The sequence below is a fragment of the Schistocerca serialis genome, chromosome 3 (assembly GCF_023864345.2).
Source record: "Schistocerca serialis cubense isolate TAMUIC-IGC-003099 chromosome 3, iqSchSeri2.2, whole genome shotgun sequence".
Lineage (NCBI taxonomy): Eukaryota > Metazoa > Arthropoda > Insecta > Orthoptera > Acrididae > Schistocerca > Schistocerca serialis.
The window spans coordinates 523,120,769-523,143,421 of record NC_064640.1 but is presented as its reverse complement, the minus strand read 5'-3'; the positions used below and the strand labels follow the sequence as shown (position 1 = coordinate 523,143,421).

At 39.8% G+C, this 22,653-nt stretch overlaps 1 protein-coding gene across 3 annotated transcripts in view; it reads left to right on the top strand.

The window, feature by feature from the left end:
* LOC126470399 (kelch-like protein 5) overlaps positions 1–22,653 on the top strand; it is a 288,827-nt gene that overhangs the window by 129,487 nt on the left and 136,687 nt on the right. For all 3 annotated transcript variants that reach the window (XM_050098244.1, XM_050098245.1, XM_050098246.1), the window contains one exon: positions 20,295–20,485. In XM_050098244.1, coding sequence (XP_049954201.1) covers positions 20,295–20,485 — 191 coding nt within the window. The remainder of the gene's footprint in view (positions 1–20,294; positions 20,486–22,653) is intronic.

The window sequence follows — 22,653 nt, the reverse complement described above, 5'->3', positions numbered from 1 at the left end:
CGTATACACAGTCATCATTCTTGTAATACAGCTTTACAAGCAGAGCGCGATCGTGCATTGAGACAGTCATGGCGAACGTCGCAGACGCGAAAGGAGGAAAAGCCGTGTACCGGGCGTGTTTATACCAACTTCAATGGATCGTGCGCATGACAGGTGTTTTCATTTACGTATTCTGACACATACAGCGCCATCTATTTATCAATTTTTACAATACTTCTTTCTTCTGCCATACGTTTTCCCCCTTCTCCGATAATATTCCGTTGCAATTTGACGTCGTTCTAACCAGTGATGTTATTTCTACAGCGTTTTGAAATTTTAATTATAATCTTCCTTTATTATGAAAAAGTGCACGATTATTCGTCTTAGTTTTATGTTGCATTCAATAGGAACTAAGAGTGTTTCCAACACTAGCTACTCCTCCTGGTAAGTTACAGACTACAAAATTACACTTCCTTATAATTTAACATATTTTTACACAAATTTTTCTCATGACCTTTAAACATCCACTGAGGTCCCTTCTACTGGGGCCTTTATACCGAGTAGTCCATCATCGTGAAACTAAAGCAACAATAATTTGTAGTTGTGGTAAATAACTAAAGTGTTCCAAATTCGGTGTGCGTACTTGCAGGTTCATTTTTTGTAGTTAGAGAGTAGAAAACCATATTAGTCGTGTAGTATCGTATTCCGGATCATTTACTGGGAGGAAATGTAAATGTAAAAAAATTACGTACCAGATGTTTGTTCTTTATATTTTAGTACTTGAAGTGGCATTACTTTTCAGTCCTGTGATACGGGACCCAGCTCAGGCAGCAGAGGAGCTGCAGTTTCACGAAAACCGATCTGCCATATCGTCAGTGCGATTTTGTATTTTCATAACAGGGTTGTACTGTGGATGTAAGTCACGTGAAGTACCACTCGAGGGTCAGAATCTATACATTTCTAAATAATGTACTACAAACAATATCAAACAATTGTAGCGGTTTTCACTGCAAGAACAATTAAACTTCGTCATAGAAGTTATCCCAAGACCAGTTAATAAATCATGTTATCTCCCCAATGAATCCTTTCTGTGCAAGAATGGGAGTAGATATTTGGAAGTTGAAATCTCCCTAAAAAATACTAAATGAGAGAAACGGGAATACATAATATAAACAATAAGAAAAACTAGGGAATTAACACGATTAATGTGCAATTCGAATCAAATTTTAGTGCTAGTTGCTGTTTCTTTGAAGACTATGGAACTGTCTGTGCTCTTACTTTCTCAACAGTTAAAATTTTCCTGCATTACGGAAGGACCTGGTCTACTTCATTTAAGTAGCAGACTATTGCGACGCGTATTTCCAAGGAACGGCATGCATGCATGCATGCAGAAGACTTCCTGTGTATGCGTCGAGATTATAACGTCCGTGGCCTGTGTTTTCCTGGAAATCGGCATGGTAGCAGTGCGGGCAGCAGCTCAACCTCAGCAACATCAGGGCGCTTGGGTGCACGATTTCCGTAGAATTCGTGCCTTGCTACCGCACTCATGTCGCCTAATCAGCGCAGTTTCTCTTGTTGGTCAGTGAGACTGGATGATCCGTGATTACACTTCAGGATCTCTAATAAAGGAAAATGTTAGGACATCGTCCAGTAACGAGCTTATTTTGTTTGATGTTTTCAATACGCTTCATCCCTATGACCACCACGAACCAATTTATGACTTCGTGATTTTGAGGTACTCGTTCTGCTACGTAGTGCTGGTGTCACTTGTTTTGTAGAAATCCTGAAGCTGAAGAAAGAAAAATTTCACTTCGTCACAAAGTAAATCCTGTGTCCTATGACGTGAAGTTTGTCAAAAAATGACCTGTTCGTATTTGAAAGCATTTAACGATCTTCAGACGAACACATAGGAAGCCAAATTTTTTAAAAAAAGTCATAAAAATCTCCATCTGATAGGCTGTAACGTTCAAAATCACTATTAAACTTGTTCAGATTGTGGACAAATTCTGAGTCGTTTTAGAAATGCCATTAACGTAACTGGATGGAAATGCTTCACATTATAAGGGACGTGCTTGCTAAAGAGATGGTTTCTGGACTTTCGACTGGTTCACGTATCAGCTCTTAGTTTCATTAATGCAAATTTCGAAGCTTTCGGTGACGAAGTCTATGAAATAGGACTCGAGTTTAACCTTGCTATATCACAAGCTACGCGCTCGGCTAGCCGCGCTGCTTCCCGAGCGGGAAGGCGTGCCGGTCCCCGGCACGAATCCGCCAGGCGGATTAGTGTCGATGTCCGGTGTGCTTGCCAGTCTTTGGGATGGTTTCTAAGGCGGTTTTCCATGTACTCGACGAATACGGGCTGGTTCCCCTTATTTCGCGAGACGTTCCCGTGGGGAGGGGAGGGGGTCTACTGGGGGCCGAACCGCACAATAACCCTGGGTCGGCGGTGAGGTGGGCGGACTGCTGTGGCCTGATGTGAGGTTGTGAACCACTGAGGGCTACGGCGGGACGAAGCCTCTGTCGTTTCTAGGTCCCCGGTTTAACACGTACACACGTATCACAAGCTACACCATAGTGCAAATCACTTCCGCATGTCGTTCTAAGTAATTGTGAAATCCCTTTCATGACCTTTGAGAGTGTGAACTGATACTGGACGAGCGCTTAAATTTGGGTGAAAATATTGTACACGGCTGCTGTAAGATATAGTCAACAAAAGATTTTTTCCAAAAACATCAAAATGAAAGAACTTTGGAGGCTAGTTTCGCCCGTCTTGCGACGTTCTACGTAGTCCGAACGGTAGCTATCCCTCTCCACCCCACCCCACCCCCTCTCATCTCCCGCTTTCACCACCCCATAAAATTCTCGTATAGTATACACACACGTATCTGCACGATCACATCATCTGTTTCACCAAGAAGTGTGAACTATCTGAACATGCACATTACGAAGGTGGGATGACAATACGACTTGTTTCCTTTGCTAACTTGTTTAAAATGAACACCTCAAATATCCAGTCCCAAACAGAAGTCCTATGTCAACATTCACGATACATCAGGTCCTTAAGTTACTTTCCAATTGTCTTCGTATCAACCATGTTTATGTCAATACTTTCTGTGTTGCAAGCATGCTATTGAACGACCTGAGCTGTAACGTTTGAAAAGTTCCCAATTTCTCCCCATTCAAAAATAAACGGATGGCTTACTTCTTGAAGTACTGGTAACCTTCCCTTAATCTTTACATGAGTCTGCAAAAACAATAGTCTGCAGTCTTAATTTGTTAACTGCAATCCTCGATAAATTTCAACGATTTCTTTTCGTTTTTTCTATTTTTCTTCTTCTTCCAAGTTTAAATCGCATGTTTATTATAAGTTATTACAATGTAAATGATTTATGCACTTTTCTATAAGATACAACTGTCGTTAATTCGAAAGTTGGTTTGAACATCGGAATGCGTTTCTTGCCACGATGTTGATGGAGGGACCGATCGATGTGGCGCAGTGGTAAGGAACTGGACACTGTTCGGGGGAACCGCGGTTCAAAAAACCGCCAAACCATACACATTTAGGTTTTCTGTGATTTCACTAAATCGCGTACAGTAAATTCTCACAAAATTCCTATGAAAAGTTTTCTCATACCCAAGTCATTGCAAGAAGTGATAAGTGACAGAAATACCTCCTAGCACTGTGTATTGAACAGGTGGCATTTGGATTTGTAGTCTGGCACGTACCCAGTGAGTGTTGTCATGTAAATAAATGTGTTTCTGCATTGTAATCTGTAATGATTTTGGTTCAGTATGGTAAACCAGCGAATAAATAAATGAGTAAATTATTCTTTGGATCGGAAGAGGTTTCAGTTGATTTTTGCCTACTACCAGTGTATTTTGCTTTGACAGAGGAAACATCGCTGGATTAAGAATTGTGCTGTGGATCTTCAGTAGATTATTTCTATAAGTTCGGAAACTGCTGCCAGAATTAGATTTGAAGAATTTTGATGTCCAGCATTACAGCTCATCCAGCCAGTCTACTTTTTATTCAACTGCTTAAACTTCAGTTTAAATATTCCGTAATTGCTTTGGATCGGAAGTTATTTTTACAGCCGAGAGGAAATAATTCTAAGATTACCGACGCATCATACAGGAATTATTTGATATGAATAAATGTAATCTCTGTGACGTGTAACTAACTCCAAAATCGGTTGCCAAACTGTGGTTCATTGGGGGCGAAAGAAACGCTGTAACTGCAGACAGACGCTGTTCGACAGAAACCTAGACTACTGGCCATTAAAATTGCTACACCACGAAGATGCCGTTCTACAGACGCGAAATTTAACCGACAGGAAGAAGATGCTGTGATATGCAAATGATTAGCTTTTCAGGCATTTCACACAAGGTTGGCGCCGGTGGCGACACCTACAACCTGCTGACGTGAGGAAAGTTTCCAATCGATTTCTCATACACAAACAGCAGTTGACCGGCGTTACCTGGTGAAACGTTGTTGTGATGCCTCGTGTAAAGAGGAGAAATGCGTACCATCACGTTTCCGACTTTGATAAAGGTCGGATTGTAGCCTATCGCGATTGCGGTTTATCGTATCGCGACATTGCTGCTCGCGTTGGTCGAGATCCAATGACTGTTAGCAGAATATGGAATTCGTGGTTCAGGAGGGTAATATGGAACGTCGTGCTGGATCCCAACGGCCTCGTATCAATAACAGTCGAGATGACAGGCATCTTATCCGTAGGGCTTTAACGTATCGTGCAGCCACGTCTCGATCCCTGAGTCAACAGATGGGGACGTTTGCAAGACAACCGTCTGCACGAACAGTTCGACGACGTTTGCAGCAGCATGGACTATCAGCTCGGAGACCATGACAGCGGTTACCCTTGAGGCTGCATCACAGACAGGAGCGCCTGGGACAGTGTACTCAACGACGAACCTGGGTGCTCGAATGGCAAAACGTCATTTTTTCGGATGAATCCAGGTTCTGTTTACAGCATCACGATGGTCGCATCCGTGTTTGGCGACATCGCGGTGAACGCACATTCGTCATCGCCATACTGGCCTATCACCCGGCGTGATGGTATGGGATGCCATTGGTTACACGTCTCGGTCACCTCTTGTTCGCATTGCCTGCACTTTGAACAGTGGACGTTACATTTCAGATGTGTTACGACCCGTGGCTCTACCCTTCATTCGATCCCTGCGAAACCCTACATTTCGGCAGGATAATGCACGACCACATGTTGCAGGTCCTGTACGGGCCTTTCTGGATACAGAAAATGTTCGACTGCTGCCCTGGCCAGCACATTCTCCAGATCTCTCACCAATTGAAAACGTCTGTTCAATGATGGCCGAGCAACTGGCTCGTCACAATACGCCAGTCACTACTCTTTATGAACTGTGGTACCGTGTTGAAGATGCATGGGCAGCTGTACCTGTACACGCCATCCAATCTCTGTTTGAGTCAATGCCCAAGCGTATCAAGGAGGTGGTTGTTCTGGGTACTGATTTGTCAGTATCTGTGCACCCAAATTGCGTGAAAATGTAATCACATGTCAGTTCTAGTATAATATATTTGTCCAATGAATACCCGTTTCTCATCTGCATTTCTTCTTGGTGTAGCAATTTTAATGGCGAGTAGTGTATATTGTTTTAAAACTTTGTCTCATTAGTTGAATTAATAGCGCGCACATTTTTCTGTGGTGAAAAGTTACAGATATGGTTTTTGATCAATGAAATAGTTCTGTAGATTTATGGTCAAACTATCTACTTATGTAATATTGGTGAAATATAGTTTTATAAAATGGCGATAATATTAAACACATTTCTCGGATGGAAGAAACACCCTAAATGAGAAGCACCTACTGAGGCTTTATTTTTGTCACTTATCGCGTCTTGCAATTAATTGGGTATGAGAAAACTTTTCAAAGGAAATGATAGGCCCTGTGGCTCAAGAACTAGACCGATAGACGTGCAGTTTGCGCTAAGATTTCAAAGTTTCGACGTCTTGTTTCACTCTTCATCTATTCATTGTGCTGTTTAACTGAGCACTGCATTAACAAGAGTCGTCCTGCTGTTAATACTTTTCTGTTATCATATTTCATGTCAAGTAATGTCTATCGTAACATTAAATCTTTCTCTGATATTCTGATGAGTCATGTTGAAAACGCCTCAAAGTTTTGGTGACAAGAGCACCTTGTTAATATGTTGCGGACGGAGCCCAAGATCACTCGTGTTTCGCATATGATCTCTACTGCCAGTGGATGGTTGAAAAGTGTTTCATTGTAATCCATTTAGTACAAAACTACATTTAGTTTAAACAAAGTTGTCTTACATCAATACAGATATAACAGTTCTTCTGGCGCAAAAGTAATTTGTAGGTCTTTATATGTAAGAATAAAACAAAGCTATTTTGGAATCCAAAGAACAAATCAGTACTTCGTTGCACACCCATAGCTTTAATCACAGCCGCACGTCCATTTGGCATTGAATCCATAAGCTTGTGTAATAGGTAATGCAGGAGCTTTGACTATTCGTCCAATAAGGCAGCGAAAACTGATCCTTATTTGCGTAACTTCTACGACGAACATGTCCATACTGTGCATCGCAGAGGTGTTCAATTGGATTTAGATCTGGGCTCTGGCATGGCCACTCCAAAAGTTAGATTTTTTAATGTGAAAAGGAGTTTTTTAAGTAGTCGGAGTTGTGTTTTGTATCATTCTCCTCTTGAAATATTCTGTGAAGGTAGTATAGGAAGCGGAGCGGTCACCTTCACAGTGAACCAGAGATGCTAGGAGGCACTCAGTGTCGGTGTATACAACAAAGGGGCATCGCTCCTGGTTGTGAGCGTTCTTAAACACTGGTAATTTTATCTCTCTAGACATTTCGACACGTACTGTTTCATGGCTTGAGCAGTCAGTGAGGTTCCTTTCAAGATACACACTCTCGGTAAACAAGTTGAGACATTTGAACTGAAAGTAGGAGGGACACGTTTCTGATCCACATGTAGGGTTGCTACTTGCCCCCAGAGAATAGCAACAAAGTTATGTGTCTGAGATGCTGATCGGCTAAATTTGAAAATTAAAGGGATCCAACAGCCTTGTGCCTGACTACTTTGTTCTGCACATTGTGCTCATGGTGGTCTTCATCTACTGGCTTGTCATCATCAGAATCCATGGTATATATGTGAATTGAGTTATTGGAGGTTTGCCCCTAAAATTTTGGTTCACATTTGAGTTTTATGGAGAATGAGATGTCTTTGAAATTGTAATGCTTGTGAGCTCCAGATGTTTGGTATGTATTCATACACTCACGATGAACACTACAAAATTCAATTGCAAGCCGGAAGCGACCATGCAAACCAATATACACGCATATAATCAATATTCTGGATATTAATACATGCTTTTTAGCAGCAGTATTTTCCAAATGATGTGTGGATCAAACTGCCCTCCTCCTCCTCCTCGGTAAGTGGATCCAAGAAATGGAAGTGAGTATCGAGGTTCTCTCTCTCTCCCTCCCGCATCTTGGAAAAATGGCCCTTTGTATGATGCTCTTGGTAAAACTTGAACTACTGCGCAATTGACTCGCCCCACGATATCACACCGTTAGCCCCCGCCCCCCTTCAAATTTGGATTATGCTCTTTTCCTCAACAGCATCACTGCTATCTTTTTTTTTTTTTTTTGGGGGGGGGGGGGGGGGAGAGTGGGAGATGAAGTCTGCTGCTTTACCATTCAAATGTGATCCACACTGCCATCCCAACCAGGATATATACAAGCTACTTCCAAATGTCAACACACACATAACGCTATCTGCCAGAGCCAATTCTAAAATACACATGTGGACACAGATTGCTGTGGAGGTAGAGTTGATGTTACTCTGTTGCGCGCGCACACACACACACACACACACACACACACACACACACACACACACACCTCAGTTAAGCTATTTTGTATACTGGCAGCAAATCTGAGACCCCATTTGTTACATATCCATTCAACATTCTATGGATTAACTTGGACCCACAAAGTTCTTTGCTGGAATGGTAGTATCGGCACTCTCCAAACACACGTACTGACAAAAAAAAGGGGGTATCCAAATAGTGTTTCCAGATCGCTTACCTTTATTTCTGTATGACTGGCTTTGGGCCACCTGCGGATCTATTACACAAAATTATTTTGAAATTATAATTGGTTCAAATTAGAAATGGTTTATAATTTAAGTTTGAAAAGGTTTGAGATTCTTAAGAAATTAGTCATAACACAGATCTGTGTAACGTACAACGTGCACAGTTACAGAGAAACCTGTCGAATATGGGACTGAAAGTTCACTGCCAAAGGTCGGCCGAAGTGGCCCCGTGCGGTTAAAGGCGCTGCAGTCTGGAACCGCAAGACCGCTACGGTCGCAGGTTCGAATCCTGCCTCGGGCATGGATGTTTGTAATGTCCTTAGGTTAGTTAGGTTTAACTAGTTCTAAGTTCTAGGGGACTAATGACCTCAGCAGTTGAGTCCCATAGTGCTCAGAGCCATTTGAACCATTTTTTCACTGCCAAAATTAGGAATACACTAGCCCTCTGCGGCTTTATAAATTTTTAAAAGAAACCTGATTGGTGCAAGACCTACAGTGTTGAAAAGCGCCTTCAGCGAGGGTCATTAAATAATTAAGGAGACAAATTGGTCTGGGGAAAAAAACTGTTAGTAGGGCAAGTTTGGTAATTCTATGGCTTTAAATTGGCATCACTGGGACGACCCTTTGATCAGCTGATTTATCAACCTTGATTTGTTTATAACCTCAAAAATACATTTCAAGATGGCGAGTCCGTAGAATGTCTAAAGTTTATGATGTGGGTTGTGTGACTCGTGCAAATTTTTATAATTTGATAGAGGAATTCAAAAAAGGCCACGACTCAGTGACTGATGAACACCGTTCTGGCCGACCAGTTGCGGTTTCAACTCTATCACTTGAAGTCGAATTGATGACATTATTCGTGCCGACCGCCGTGTGACTGTGAAAATGATAGTTGATAAGGTTCAAGTAAGTACTGGTACAGTTCATAACATCTGTAACAAACTGAAGTACCGCAAAACATGTGCAAGGTGGATCCCAAAGGAGTTGACGGGGCTACACAAGGAAACGAGGTTGAGTGTGTGCACAGAACTAAAGGAACGTTCTGAAAGAGAAGGTGACAACTTCCTCAACCAAATTTTAACTTTTGATGAAACTTGGGTTCACTATTATGAGCCAGAATCAAAAAAGACAAAGCATTGAGTGGATGCACACCAACTCAACTGTCAAGGAAAAATTCAAAACGCAAGTATCAGCAGGAAAAGTAATGTTGACGGTGTTTCTGGATGCTGAAGGTCCAGGTTTTTTTCGTGATTATCTCGAAGAGCAGCGTACAATGAACAGCCAATACTACTCGGATTTCCTTTTTAACAAAGTGAAGCCAGCCGTGAGAGCGACGTTGTGGATCTCAGAGGAGATGTGTGATTCTCCAGCAAGACAACGTACGTCTTCATATTGCTCAACTAACCCGTGAAACCATAGATAAAATGGGCTGGGAAGTACTGCCTCATTCCCCTTACAGTTCTGATTGAGCACCTAGTGATTTCCGTTTATTTGGTGCACTGAGGGAGGCATTACGTGGGAAGAGGTTCCAGGACAACGAGGACGTGAAAAAGTTTGTGGGAAATTGGTTCAAACATGAAGATAAAGAGTTCTTCGCAGCCGGAATAAAAAACCTTGTAGCCCGTTGGAGCAAGTGCATAAATGTTCAAGGGGATTATGTTGAAAAGTAGAAAAAGTATTGTTTTGTAAAAATAAACAATTTTTTCTCCAGACCAATTTGTCTCTTTAATTATTGAATGACTCTCGTATTTGTAGAGATTGGACTGGTGTAATTCGTAAGAAATACTCGAAAGTAAGCATCAAACAATGATGCGAAAATTTATTAGCATTAAAATATTCGAAAAGAACTTTATAAAACAATTATCAAGCTTTTTAAAAATATTTTTATAAGAATCCTAACTGGTGCAAAGTTTGTAGTGCTCCAAACTGCCCTCTGTGGAGTAATATACATAAAAGATATTCTTAAATGTAACAAATGAAACACGAATGAGGATATTTTTATTATTATTATTATTATTATTATTATTATTATTATTATTATTACAAATTTTAAGGGAGTTTTAAAACATTGAAAAATATCTTCTCCTGTTATTTGATAAGGCACGACTGCCAAGTAAGAAGAAGAGAAGACTACTTTGGAATTTTCTATGTTTCTTTTACAGTTTTTAATGATATTAAAGCCCAGATTTTTTATATGTTGTGCTTAGGAACATTTTCATGTATGAAATATTTCCTTCCATGGAGGGAACTCTTGAGCGCTACTGACTCTACGATCGCCAACTGAAAGGAGACGACATTTTCAATGTTTTAATGCTCTTTTGAAGTTTTTAATAGTAATAATTTCCTCATCCATGTTTCATTTGTTACATTTAGGAACGTTTTGTATGTGTAATATCAGTCTACAGAGAGCGGTTTGATCACTACAAACTTATACACAAGTTAATATCCTTATAAAAATTTAAAAAAATTAATGTTTTATAAAGGTCTCTTAAAATATTTTAATGCTAATAAGTTTCACATCACTGTTTTATGCTATACTTAGTTGCATTTCTTATGAATTACACCAGTCCACTGTCTACAAATAGAGGACGCTTTTCAACACTGTAGGTGTTGCATCAGTTTGATCTCTTAAATATTTATAATGCCGTAGCAGGCTGGTTTTTTATTTTATGTTTTGTTATTATACACGTCGAGTTCCGTAAGATAAAATAAAGGAACAAATCTCCAAGCTCATGGAACGTGTCAGCACAATACATTACAACATAAAAGTAATAACAGATAAAATAAAATGTTTATGAACCCAAAAAAGATAAGTCATAACTTTATGTAAACGCAGTCAACAATATAACACTGGAATCAGCTTAATTTTTCAAGGACCTCCTCGATAGAATAGGAGTGACCCATGAGGAAACTCTTCAGCTTCGATTTGAAATTGCATGTATTGCTGCTAAGGTTTTTGAATTCTTGTGGTAGCTTATTGAAAATGGATGTAGCAGTACACTGCACACATTTTTGAACAAAAGTCGAGCAAGTGCGATCCAAATGCATATTGGATTTGTGCCTAGTATTAACTGAGTGAAAGCTGCTAATTCTTGGGAATAAGCTGGTATTGTTAACTAGTGTTTCAGAACTTAAACCACTTATTGCCCGAACCGCCCGCTTCTGAGCCAAAAAAATCCTTTGAGAATGAGAAAAGTTACCCTAAGATATAATACCATACCTCATAAGCGAATGAAACTGAGCAGAGTAGACTACTTTTCGTGTCGAATTATCACTTACTTCAGGTACCGTTCGAATAGTAAAAATGGCAACATTCTGCAGCAAACTGTTCAGTTTCACTAATCGTATGCCCATTCTGTGAATTCAAAACGTCGGGTTTTGTTGAAAATGTTAATACTGAGTCTTACTGTAATATAGCGTTAATTTATTTTCTACAAGCCATGAACCTACGTTATGAACTGCGCTATTTGAAACAGTGCCAGTGCTGCACTCAACATCCATTACTACCAAGCTAGTGTCATCAGCAAACAGAAATATTTTAGGATCATTAATAATACTGGAGGGCATATAATTTGTAGAAATAAGGAACAGGAGTGGCCCCAACACTGATCCCTGGGGCATCCCCCATTTAACCGTACCCCACCCATACCCCACATCACAGCCATTCACAACACTGTGAATAATGATCTTCTGCTTTCTGTTGGTAAAGTAAGAGGTGAACCAGTTATGAGCTACTCCCCGTATTCCATAAGGGTCCATTGTTGGGAGCAATATTTTGTGATCAACCCAAACAAACACCTTAGTTAAATCAAAAAATATGCCTAGAGTTTGAAACCTTTTGTTTAATCCATCCAGTACCTCACAGAGAAAATAGAATACTGCATTTTCAGTTGTTGAACCACTTCAAAAACTGGACTGTACATTTGATAGCAAATTTTGTGAAATAAAATGATCAGTTATTCTTACATACGCAGCATTTTCAATAACTTTAGCAAACACTGATGGCATAGAAATAGGTCTAAAATTGTCTACATTATCTCTTTCTCCCTTTTTATAATTGTTCAGGAAATTGACCTTTCTTGAAGGGAAAATTACAAATATGGTTGAGCACAGGACTAACATGTGCAGCACAGTACTTTAATATTCTGCTAGGTACTTCATCATGATATCCATGAGAGTCCTTAGTCTTCAGTAATTTAATTCTTGACTCAATCTCCCCCTTGTCTGTATCACAGAGGAGTATTTCAGATATCAATCTCGGAAAGGCATTTTCCAACAGTGTTATATGATTCCCTGCGGAAACGAAGTTTTTATTTCATTCACCAGCATTGCTCAGAAAGTGAGTGTTATATACTGTATACATATCTGATTTATCAGCAACAGAAATACTTTTACTACGAACTAACTCTATATCGCCCATCTTGTGCTGCTGAGCAGACGCTTCCCTCACAACTGACCATACGGATTAATTTTATCCTGTGAATTAGCCATTCTATTTGCGTACCACATGCTTTGACTTGATTGCGACTACTTCTAACATTTTGATATAATTCCCCCTTAGTGTTACATAATATCCTTATCCTACTAATCAGCCACCCAGTCTGCCTTTTAGTACTAGTACCCTGTTTAGAACATTTTTACAGAAAGCAACTTTCAAGGAGTATGAGAAATGTGTTAAAGAAAACATTATATTTGTCATCTATGTTATCGCCACTATAAACATCCTGCCACTCTTGTTTCTTAACGAGGTTTAAAAAAACTCCCTGATGCTGTTGAATTAACTTTCCTACATAGCTTGTAGATACGAGGTGTATTCAGAAAGTAAGGTCCGATTAGGCGCGAAATGGAAACCACTGTGAAAATCCAATGGAACTTTGCACAGATGTGTTGGACAGTATCTTTAGTGTGCCCGTCGTTCGCTTTGAACAGATGTGTTGGACAGTGTCTTTAGTGTGCCTGTCATTCGCTTCAAGTCGCGCTTTTCAGTTCAGAGCGCTAAGTGATCATGTACAAATGCCGCAAACAACGATGTCTCCCGCCAAGTATGTGGATCTGGTGAGAGTTTTCGCCTGAAGCTATGCAGCCCACAAAACATACATGTCGTGTTTCGTTCTTAAAGCCAATTTTCAGCCGCATTCTGCAGGGGCAATGAAGACGCTCCTGCAGCATTTTCAATGGGAACTGTTTGATCACCCTTAATTGGCTCCCTCCGTTCATCTCTGCTCACATGTACCGCTGGCTACGAAGACAACATTTTGGCACAAATAGCGAAAGGCGGAAAGCACAGACAGCTGCTTTCTGTGATGACGAAACTGGAAAGTTTGTACAACGCCACGACAAATGTCTTTAAGTCGGTTCGGCGACTATTTAGAAGGGTAGCTGGAAGGTGTGGCTAACTGTTGCGAATAAAAAATTCTTGATTTTTCACTGTGGTTCTCATTTCGCGACCGATCGGACCTTACTTTCCGAACAGCCCCCGTATGTAACAGATGTTTGAGTACCAAACCCTTCAGTGTTAAAATTTGTGCATCATGGTCTGAAGGATCATTCACCCTTTTACGAACAGAATGCCCACTTAGTAATGAAGAATGAATACAAATTTTGTCTATGGCTGTGCTGCTGTTCCACTGCACCCTGGTTGGGAAAAACAATTCGCATCAGACCATGTGAATGTAGGGAATCTTCAAGCATCCTTTTTTCTTGCACAACCACATAGAAAATTAATATTGAAGTCAACACATATAACTAATTTTTAGTACTTCCTGTAAAGTGAATCAAGAGCTCTCTCTAACTTCAGGAGAAATGCTCTGAAGTCAGAGTTAGGAGACACATAAACATCAATAATTAGAAGTTTAGTTTCACTAAAATCAACTGCCCCTGCGTAACATTCAAATACCTGTTCAGTGCAGTGTCGAGATACGTCTATGGACTCAAACGGAATAATTATTTTTTTTTTTTTATACGTAGATTGCCACTCCCTCCACTCCCGCAAGGAACTCCGTGAAAAACTGCCAGTTAACCTGTATCCTGGTAAAGGAAGAAGCCTCTGATTTGTCGAATTATTTATGTGGTGCTCCGATATACCAATAATGTCAGAGTCAATATCTATAAGCAGTTCACTAACTTTATCTCTAATACCTCTTATATGGATATCAGGCCTCCTTTGTTAGAGGGACTGCTTTTAGCAGGGACACCTATCAGCTCAGTTCAATCTAAAAAAAAAGGTGCAGCTCTAACACCAACTGCTACAGGAATTTTCCCATGAGTAATCCCACCACCGCCCACTACACTGTCACCTATAAGCTTTACCAGCCTCCCCTTCCCATTCCTATTGAGGTGTAGGCCATGCCTAGTGCAACCCGATCTACTGATAGACTCACCTGGCACCACTCCAATCCGAGCCATGTCCTCCGCCATCAACGCCTTCTCCAGCCCCTTGTTAACACGCCTAACAGCAGTATTAAGATGAGGCCGACAATGACGCTGAAACAATTGCACGAGGTGCACATTAGTGCCTCCAGTTTGAGTAGTTATCTTTACCAGGTCACCACTTACATCTTACTCTCCGTTCCTATCAAGACTATTTCCAGCTCCACCCACAATTCCTACCTGAACCTCTTTCGTAAAATTCGTACATAATTCTCCTATTTTATCTGTCACCTGAGCCAGCCCTGCACTAGGCTTCAAATGCTGGTGACCTGGTACTCACGTCTCAACACCTCCTGCAACTGCTGGCACACACCTCTGTCATACAGACTGTCTAGCAGCAGACTCTTTCTCTTTCTGTTAGAAGAAGGCTTCCTAACTGCTGAGGACTACTGTATGTTTCCTACATCTACCGCTGCAAGAGGCTCTTCTCCACTAAACTCTGACAGTTGGTCAAATCTATTGGTTATAAGCGAAGTACAACTGTCTGAATATCTCCTCGTCCTAGCTGCCTTCTTACCAACTGCTAGCCGGCTGGTTGGCCGTGCGGTTCTAGGCACTTCAGTCTGGGTCCGCGCTGCTGGTACGGTTCGAATCCTGCCTCGGGCATGGATGTGTGTAATGTCCGTAAATTAGTTAGGTTTAAGTAGTTCTAAGTCTAGGGGACTGATGACCTCAGATGTTAAGTCCCATAGTCCTCAGAGCCATTTGAACCATTTTTTACCAACTGCCAGTCCCCATTTCCCAGCGCCCTTTACCCTCCTCAACCTATCTACTTTCTCCTTTGCTTCTTATAACTGCATCTGGTGTATGGCTAGTTTTGACAGTGAACTTTCAGTTCCATATTCGACAGGTTTACTCTGTAAGTGTAACAAGTTTTATGTTGCACAAATTTGTATTATAATTAATTTCCTAAGAATTTTGAAGCTTTCCAAATTTAAATTATAAACCATTTGTAATTCGAACCAGTTATAATTACAAAATATTTTTTTGTAATAGACCTGAAAATGGGCAGTTAGCCCGACACCGGCCATATAGAAATAAAGGAAAGCGATCTGGAAACTGAATTTGGACACTTTTTTTATAAGTAAAGATTGCGGTAAATACATGAAGACTGAGACGTCTAAAAAGACTATAGGTCATGACCATAAAGGCAGGGCCATATTCATGGCGAATAGCTCTTTCTTATGTACCGATTCATGTGAAAAATTCTATTGTTTTCCGAAATATTTATTCCCTCGTTTTTTCTTTAGATTACATTTTCGCGTGTTTTCCTTTCACTGATTTCAAATATGTTCAATTTGTTGCATGGATACTTCGTTTTCTTATCGTCTGGTTAGACTTACTGTCAGCTGAATAGAAACAAAAATCGCTACCCCCACGAAGACTTAAGATTGCAACCAGTAAATAGAGAAGAGCTGTCATTATGATTTCGTTTTCTACGGCTTGACATGCTGCATAACTACAGTTTCTGAAAAGTTTTTTGGTTTCCATATCGTGAAACTGTCTCGAACTTGATGAGATATAGTTACATTTTCAAGTAAAAGGCGTGGGGTGTATGGAGAATAGTAGAAGAGAAGACAGTGCGTGTGGCGATGCCGGGAGTGTGGAGATAGGGTACTTGGGAGGCTTGCAGTGGCTTCTGGGAGCTTGCGGCGCCCGGCGCCCAGTACGGACGCCAGCGGTGGTGCGACAGCATCATTTGACTGCGCTTGCGGCGACCAGCGTGCCATGAACGAGCCAGCAAGTCGAGCGGGGAATGAACAACTCGCGGAATCACCGTCTCGCGCTGACGATGACTCGGAAGGCGAATACAGTTTTTCAGTCGTTGAAGACTTTCTGCCTGTCACTGGAACTTCTTGGATTTACCACACCGTACGGTAACTCACCGTTCATGGACTATTCAGCTGGCTATCAACGGCTTGAAAGCCACATTATAATTTATTGCCTGTATAGGAAATTTGAACGCTTAATTCTATTTCGTAAGAGTAAACAAGTATTGTTACTATAATTTATTTTGCGTGCTTTTTATACTCAAGGAACGCGTTTTTCCTTCGTGTCTTGTGTTATACCGTACCCACGCCGAGGTCGTTAACTACGCTTTAAGTCGTCAAGATCTAGACTAGGGATTCCCAATCTGTGTTCCGCTGGTTTTCCGCAAGAATTGAATAAGTGCTTCGCGAAAGACTGTTATAACATGACTTCTTTTCGACTTTTGACAATACTAAATACTCTTTAAAATTTTATTATGATTTCTGTGTTATTAGTGCTGATTTAAAGTTGAAGTATCACTGAATAAAACAAGTTTTTCCTTTTTAAAATTTTATTAACCTTCAAATTGAACAAGTATCAGGAGTCGCAAAATTTTCCGTTATAGAAAAAATTTGGGAACACGTGATATACACAATTTTGGCTCGTCATGAAGGAGGATACTAGCGTAGTGTCATCACAGTGTAGTGAAACAATTAAACTACATTGAAATGTAAATATTGTTGTAAATATATATCACGGAGAAAGTGGAAGGAGAAACCGGGTTTGTCAGCTGCTAGAATGCATGGATTCAAAACAGAATATTTAGAATTTGTCGGACGTAATTGTTGTGCTCAAAGAATCGCATCACTATCAAACTTCTATAGGGTGTATTTTTCCCCTGTTGTACGTCTCGACACTTTCTTCACTCTGTTGTGAGGCAGGAACTCGCATAGTAACAAGTGTCGTCCGCGCTTTTAGTAATACTGTCATAATTCATAAAATGAATTTAAACTCGCATTACCGTTTAATTAGAGTGACAATACTATTGTATGTACACAAATGACATTTTAATTGCTACCTGAAATTGCGTTCAAATGTTTTTCTTTAAGATCGTCATGGTTTGTGTAGTGCTTGTACATTATGATTAGTAACTTAAACTGTTGTCACTTGTTGCACACCATTCCACTACGGAACTTGATAGAGAAAAGGGTTTAATTTCGTGTTTAGATACTACCAATGCAATTTTTTATATTTTCTTAGAATCAATGAAAGCAAATTATCTCAATTCTTAGTCATTTACTTTTTGAACATTTTCCTTTATTTATTACTATTACTACTATATGTACTAAACTTCTTTGAGCAAAAATAAAAGTTTTACTTTTCATGATGATTAGTAGGCTTCTGAGTATGAGTCCATAATTGTAATTTTAAGTAAAAACACTCCATTTATTTCGAAAATTATTGTGCTGTTGTCATGTAAGGTTTTTATGCTTTGTATTACCACCAGATACATAATGGTTTCCTTAATTCAAAAAGAAATAACACTTCTGAAAACTGTTGCAAATCTGACGGACTTAGCTAAAGCACTGAATATGTGTGAAAGTGTAAGTGATACCTGAAAAGATTATTACAGAACAAGAATTTTTATTCAGAGTTAGAGAACATAAGCTGACTGGACAAAATGTTATCCCCTTAAGAGTGAACTGGCCAGTTTGAAGCTCTGCAGGTGGTGTAAAACTAGTGTCACATGGTTGGGTGACCCTCCACTGGTGACATAAGTCACGTCAGTAAAGTGATGCATATATGCTAGCCAGTTCAGTGGATTGGTACAGTAAGATAAGTCAGCATGGAGATGTGACAAAATGACAGGAAGGAGCTACCATGTTTGGATATGCCACATTTCACACTGTGAATGAACTTGCCTGACTTGTCGGTGTATCAATGCAGATTGTCCATTGTTGAGTGTACAAGGAATGGCACATGAACAGTGGGCATAAAAAGATGCTAACCAGTGGGGACCAAAGACAAATGCCACATCTTATTAATGACAATTTGTTTCAAACCCAACAGAAAATGCAAATCTTATTGATTGCAGATCCATCTTGACCAGTTCCTGGGTAAACATTGCTAATGCAAGTAATAGATATTTGGAGTTGGGCATTAACGTAGGTTACTGCTCACAGTGGCGCACAAAGCTACATGTCCTCAGTGGGCCAAATAACTCATAAACTGGGTAGTAGCTGACTTGAGGCCTGTAATGTGGTCTGATGGGTTGTATTTTTAACCTCTTTTTTTTTTTCAAATTATGCACTGACTGCCCAATGACACAGTTAACCCACAGCGAGTGAGGAGCGTACGTCAGGGTTGAGGAAGTTCTGTGGTGTTTTGGGGCTGTTTTTTGTGCCATGACTTGGTCCCCATCATTTCGGTTTCCTTGAACACGAACTGAGATGTTTATTTCAAAATTCTTGGTGGTAAAGTATTGCTGTTTCTTTCAGAACTTGGTGATGAGACTGCTGTGAACAGATGAGACTGCTGTGAACAATAGTGTCTTCTGAGATGACAACAGCTGTTTTCACAGGATTGCACACACGTTCCTGGTTTTTCAGACGTCCGTGTACTGTATTGGTGCCTCAAGTAGCCTGCTAAATTGCCTGGTGTTAATCCACTAGGAAATGCTTGGGACTATTTGGAATCATGGGTGAAAGATCGCAATCGGCATCCCTGAAATTTGATATCTCTACAAGATCTAATCATCAGTTGGCTTCATTTGGATATGGCATACTCAAAGAAACTTGTGGACTTCTTTTTTGCTGAATTGAGTGCATTTTCAAGGCTAGAGGTGGCATTACATTGTATTAGGCTGATGTCTCCTAAGTTTGACTAATTTTTTGTCCAGTGTGCTTATTTGAAATTTACAAAACCAATGCCAGTTTGGTACAGTGCTTGTATTATCAATAAATAGTGTGCTTATCCCAAGCACCAACAAGGCACTTGGTGAAATGTACAATATTGGTAGTGATGATGCCAAGAAGTTTACAAGAAGTGAATGCCATTGGTTTTATGAAGCTGTTCTTAACATTGCAAAATTCTGAGAAGAGTAATTGTGAACAACAAGCATACCCCAGTAACATTCCAAATGTTGTTTGAGACTTTAGATGGAAAATATGCTTTTCGTTCTTGTTGGGTGTAGTCCTCAGCTTGTGCAGTGGCATAAGGATTTGTGTATTTCTAAAGTATGTCACCTTTATAGACCTATACAGTCCAGTTAAATATAGAAAGGAATCGAGCTCTTTGTTATAATGTCTCGTAAACCCTTTTCTTTGTCTGAATGCAATCTTTCAACAGATGTTTAATGAGTGACAATGGGTTCTTCATCCTAGCCAAATGAGAAAAATTATGCTGTCACAGATATCATCTGTGATTGCCCAGCTCTTGAGTGTACACATTTGACAGAATGCTTCTTTCAGGATTTGTCGTATTGCCCAAAGATTGGTCTCAGTAGGTACATTATATCCTGAGGTACCAATGTTTGTGGAGGCTTGTGAGTATGTATGTGTTTTGGGTACTGTGTTTTATGATTAAGAAATGTTTATGGTTAGAATTGTCTGTTATCAACAGTTTAAGCTACAATGAACTTCTATCTATTTGCACTAGTAGCTGCTGCCTTGTGGCAAATTTTTAAGTGCTTCCCCCCCTCCTCCCCCAGATCATACTTAATCATATGTACCACAAAATGTCAAGCATACTGATTGAGTGGATGCTGCCTCATCTTGAGCAAAGCTGTAATACTATCTTAGGAAATCATTCATTTTGAAAATTCTGAGCTTAATGTTTAACTTGAATATCTTAGTGCTTTATTAGCCATGGTCATATCAGAGAAAGATTGGTTAATGAACTCTATAGATATAGTTGGGTTTTTAAATTTTAAAAGAATGAATCAATTTTAGATGTGAAATTGTACCTGTAAATGAGCTATACATAATTAGCATTTGGTTTGTGATTTCAGGGACAGAACAGAGAGTAGTAGCAGTGAGAGCCTGCTTGATGGTAATTTTAGGTATGGAGGAAGCAGCCCTACCTTAAGCAGCACGACACCTGATGAGAAATTTACCTCACAGAGTCATGCAGAGAAAAGTCTTGCCCGTATGGAGAACTACTTTCAAAGTGGGCAATTGACCGATGTAACATTGGTTGCAGGTAACTTACATGTAGTATAAATGAAGAGGATAATTTAAATGGTTCCCTTTTTTTATGGTGACGTAAAGAAGGTGGTGCTTTGCATGTTGTGGAACAATTGAGGAGTTAAAAGGTGTCTTTATTAAGTAAAGTGTATAACTACCAAACAATAGAACACTTTATTTGGGATAAAGAAGTTTCAGAAAAAGCAAAAGAGTTATTACTTTCTATTGTCACCAATGGAGGAGAAACATGGACAATGACAGAAAGGGACTGGAACAGACTGCAAGCAGGGGAAATTAAATTTCTCAGAGCAGTTAAGGGAAAAGCAAGAGTGGACTGAGTAAGGAATGTAGAGATTAGAAAGGACCTTGAACAAGAAAGTATGAGAGAAGAAATTGGAAAAAAGAGATTAAGATGGTACTGGCATGTTAAGAGGATGTGTGGGCAAAGACTTCCCAAATTTATGGAAGAACTAAAGATGGATGGAAAAAGACCTAGAGGACACCCAAGAACACGGTGGAAAATGGGAGTGGAAATATCTGTGGAAAGGATAGGTGTGACCTGGCAGGAAGCGGAGGAAGAAAAGTGGTGGGAGGACCAAGCAAAATGAAGAGAACTCGTCAGCACCCAGACCTGGTACTAGTTGAAGCGGGATCTGGATACAACTACTCTCGCAGGATCAGATATAACTTCGGAGACAGGGAATGTTTTGTGGACTCCCATGGAATACAACCAACATATAGAATATATTTGAAGACACCGGGAAAATTTCAGTTTTGAATACAATTTGTTTAGAGAAGTGTGATTTGAGCCTTAAGCACGACAGTTACAATCTAAATAAGCATGTGAGTGGTAACCATATAGTTTCAATTATCACCCTGAAAAATGAAGCTGTGACCATGAAAGTTTGTGAATGTGTTAGTCCACGTATATTCGCCCTCGAATACGACACACTTTTTCCAGCGATGACTGGCTTGATGGAGACCTTGGCTGTTGAAGTTTGAAGTCCACGTCTTGGATGTTCAGGAAACGTTCCACCCCGAGTATCATCTAGTTGTCATCCTGGAAATCACTTCCATGCAGTGGTTTCTTCTTTTGATGAAAGAGGAAACAGTTACTCTGTGCTATGTCACAAAAATCGGGGGGGGGGGGGGGGGGGGGTGTACTCTACATCTACGTACGAACTCCACATGGTGCTGCATGTCGGAGGTTACTTTGTACCATTATTAGTCATTTATTTTCCTGTTCCACTCACTAATGTAGTGAGAGGAAACTACTGTTTATATGCCTCTGTACAAGCCCTAATTTATCTTTTCCTACCTTCATGTTCCTTAACTATATATTCATTCATGGCAGTAGAATTGTTGAGCAGTTAGCTTCAAATACTAATTTATAATACTATTGACTGCTATTAAAACAGCCACATGCTGATAAAGTTACCATGTGAAATGAATTTTATTTTGTGACCATGATGGTGTGTGGTGGTAAGGTACAGGGCTAATTTTGTTTCCCTAAAGGTTTCTGTTGAAAGAAAGCAGTGGCAAGATAAACAGGAATTGAACGAAGGTTCTATTAGTAATCAATTATATAAAAGGAAATGGTCACCAGCCTAATTAGACAAAGTTGTCCTCAGTACTAACGTGATTCATAAAGAAAGTTAACTGTGTGTATTGACATCACTTGATACTAAACTTCTGTTTTGCTGATAAGATACTGGTCAGTAGCACAATTGAGCAAGTAATGTACCAGTGAATTGACTTCAACTACACCGGAGAAGTATTAATGTGTTCAGGCAACAACTGGCTCTCGATAATACTTACTACCTGCACATTACAGTAATAAGATAATGATAATTATAAGTGAATTATTACTAATGGTGGAGCAGTACTGATATGGACAAGAAGTTCTTTTGTCAGTTTAATTACAGATTATTACTACTATTGAAAGAGTTATGAAGTAATTGTATATTTTGTATTGGTTATTATTTGCAATTCTCAAGGAATATTCACTATCTTACATTATTTTTTCTCAAATGGAATATTGGGCACGTTGATCTAGTTTTGTTTGAATAATTGTAGCCAGTTGCTTATTCTTCATTGCTGTTGTTATGACATTTAAATTTGGCTCAGCAGTTAGCATGGGGACCCAGAAACTAATTTATCGGTAGATTCAGATCGTGGCTGAAC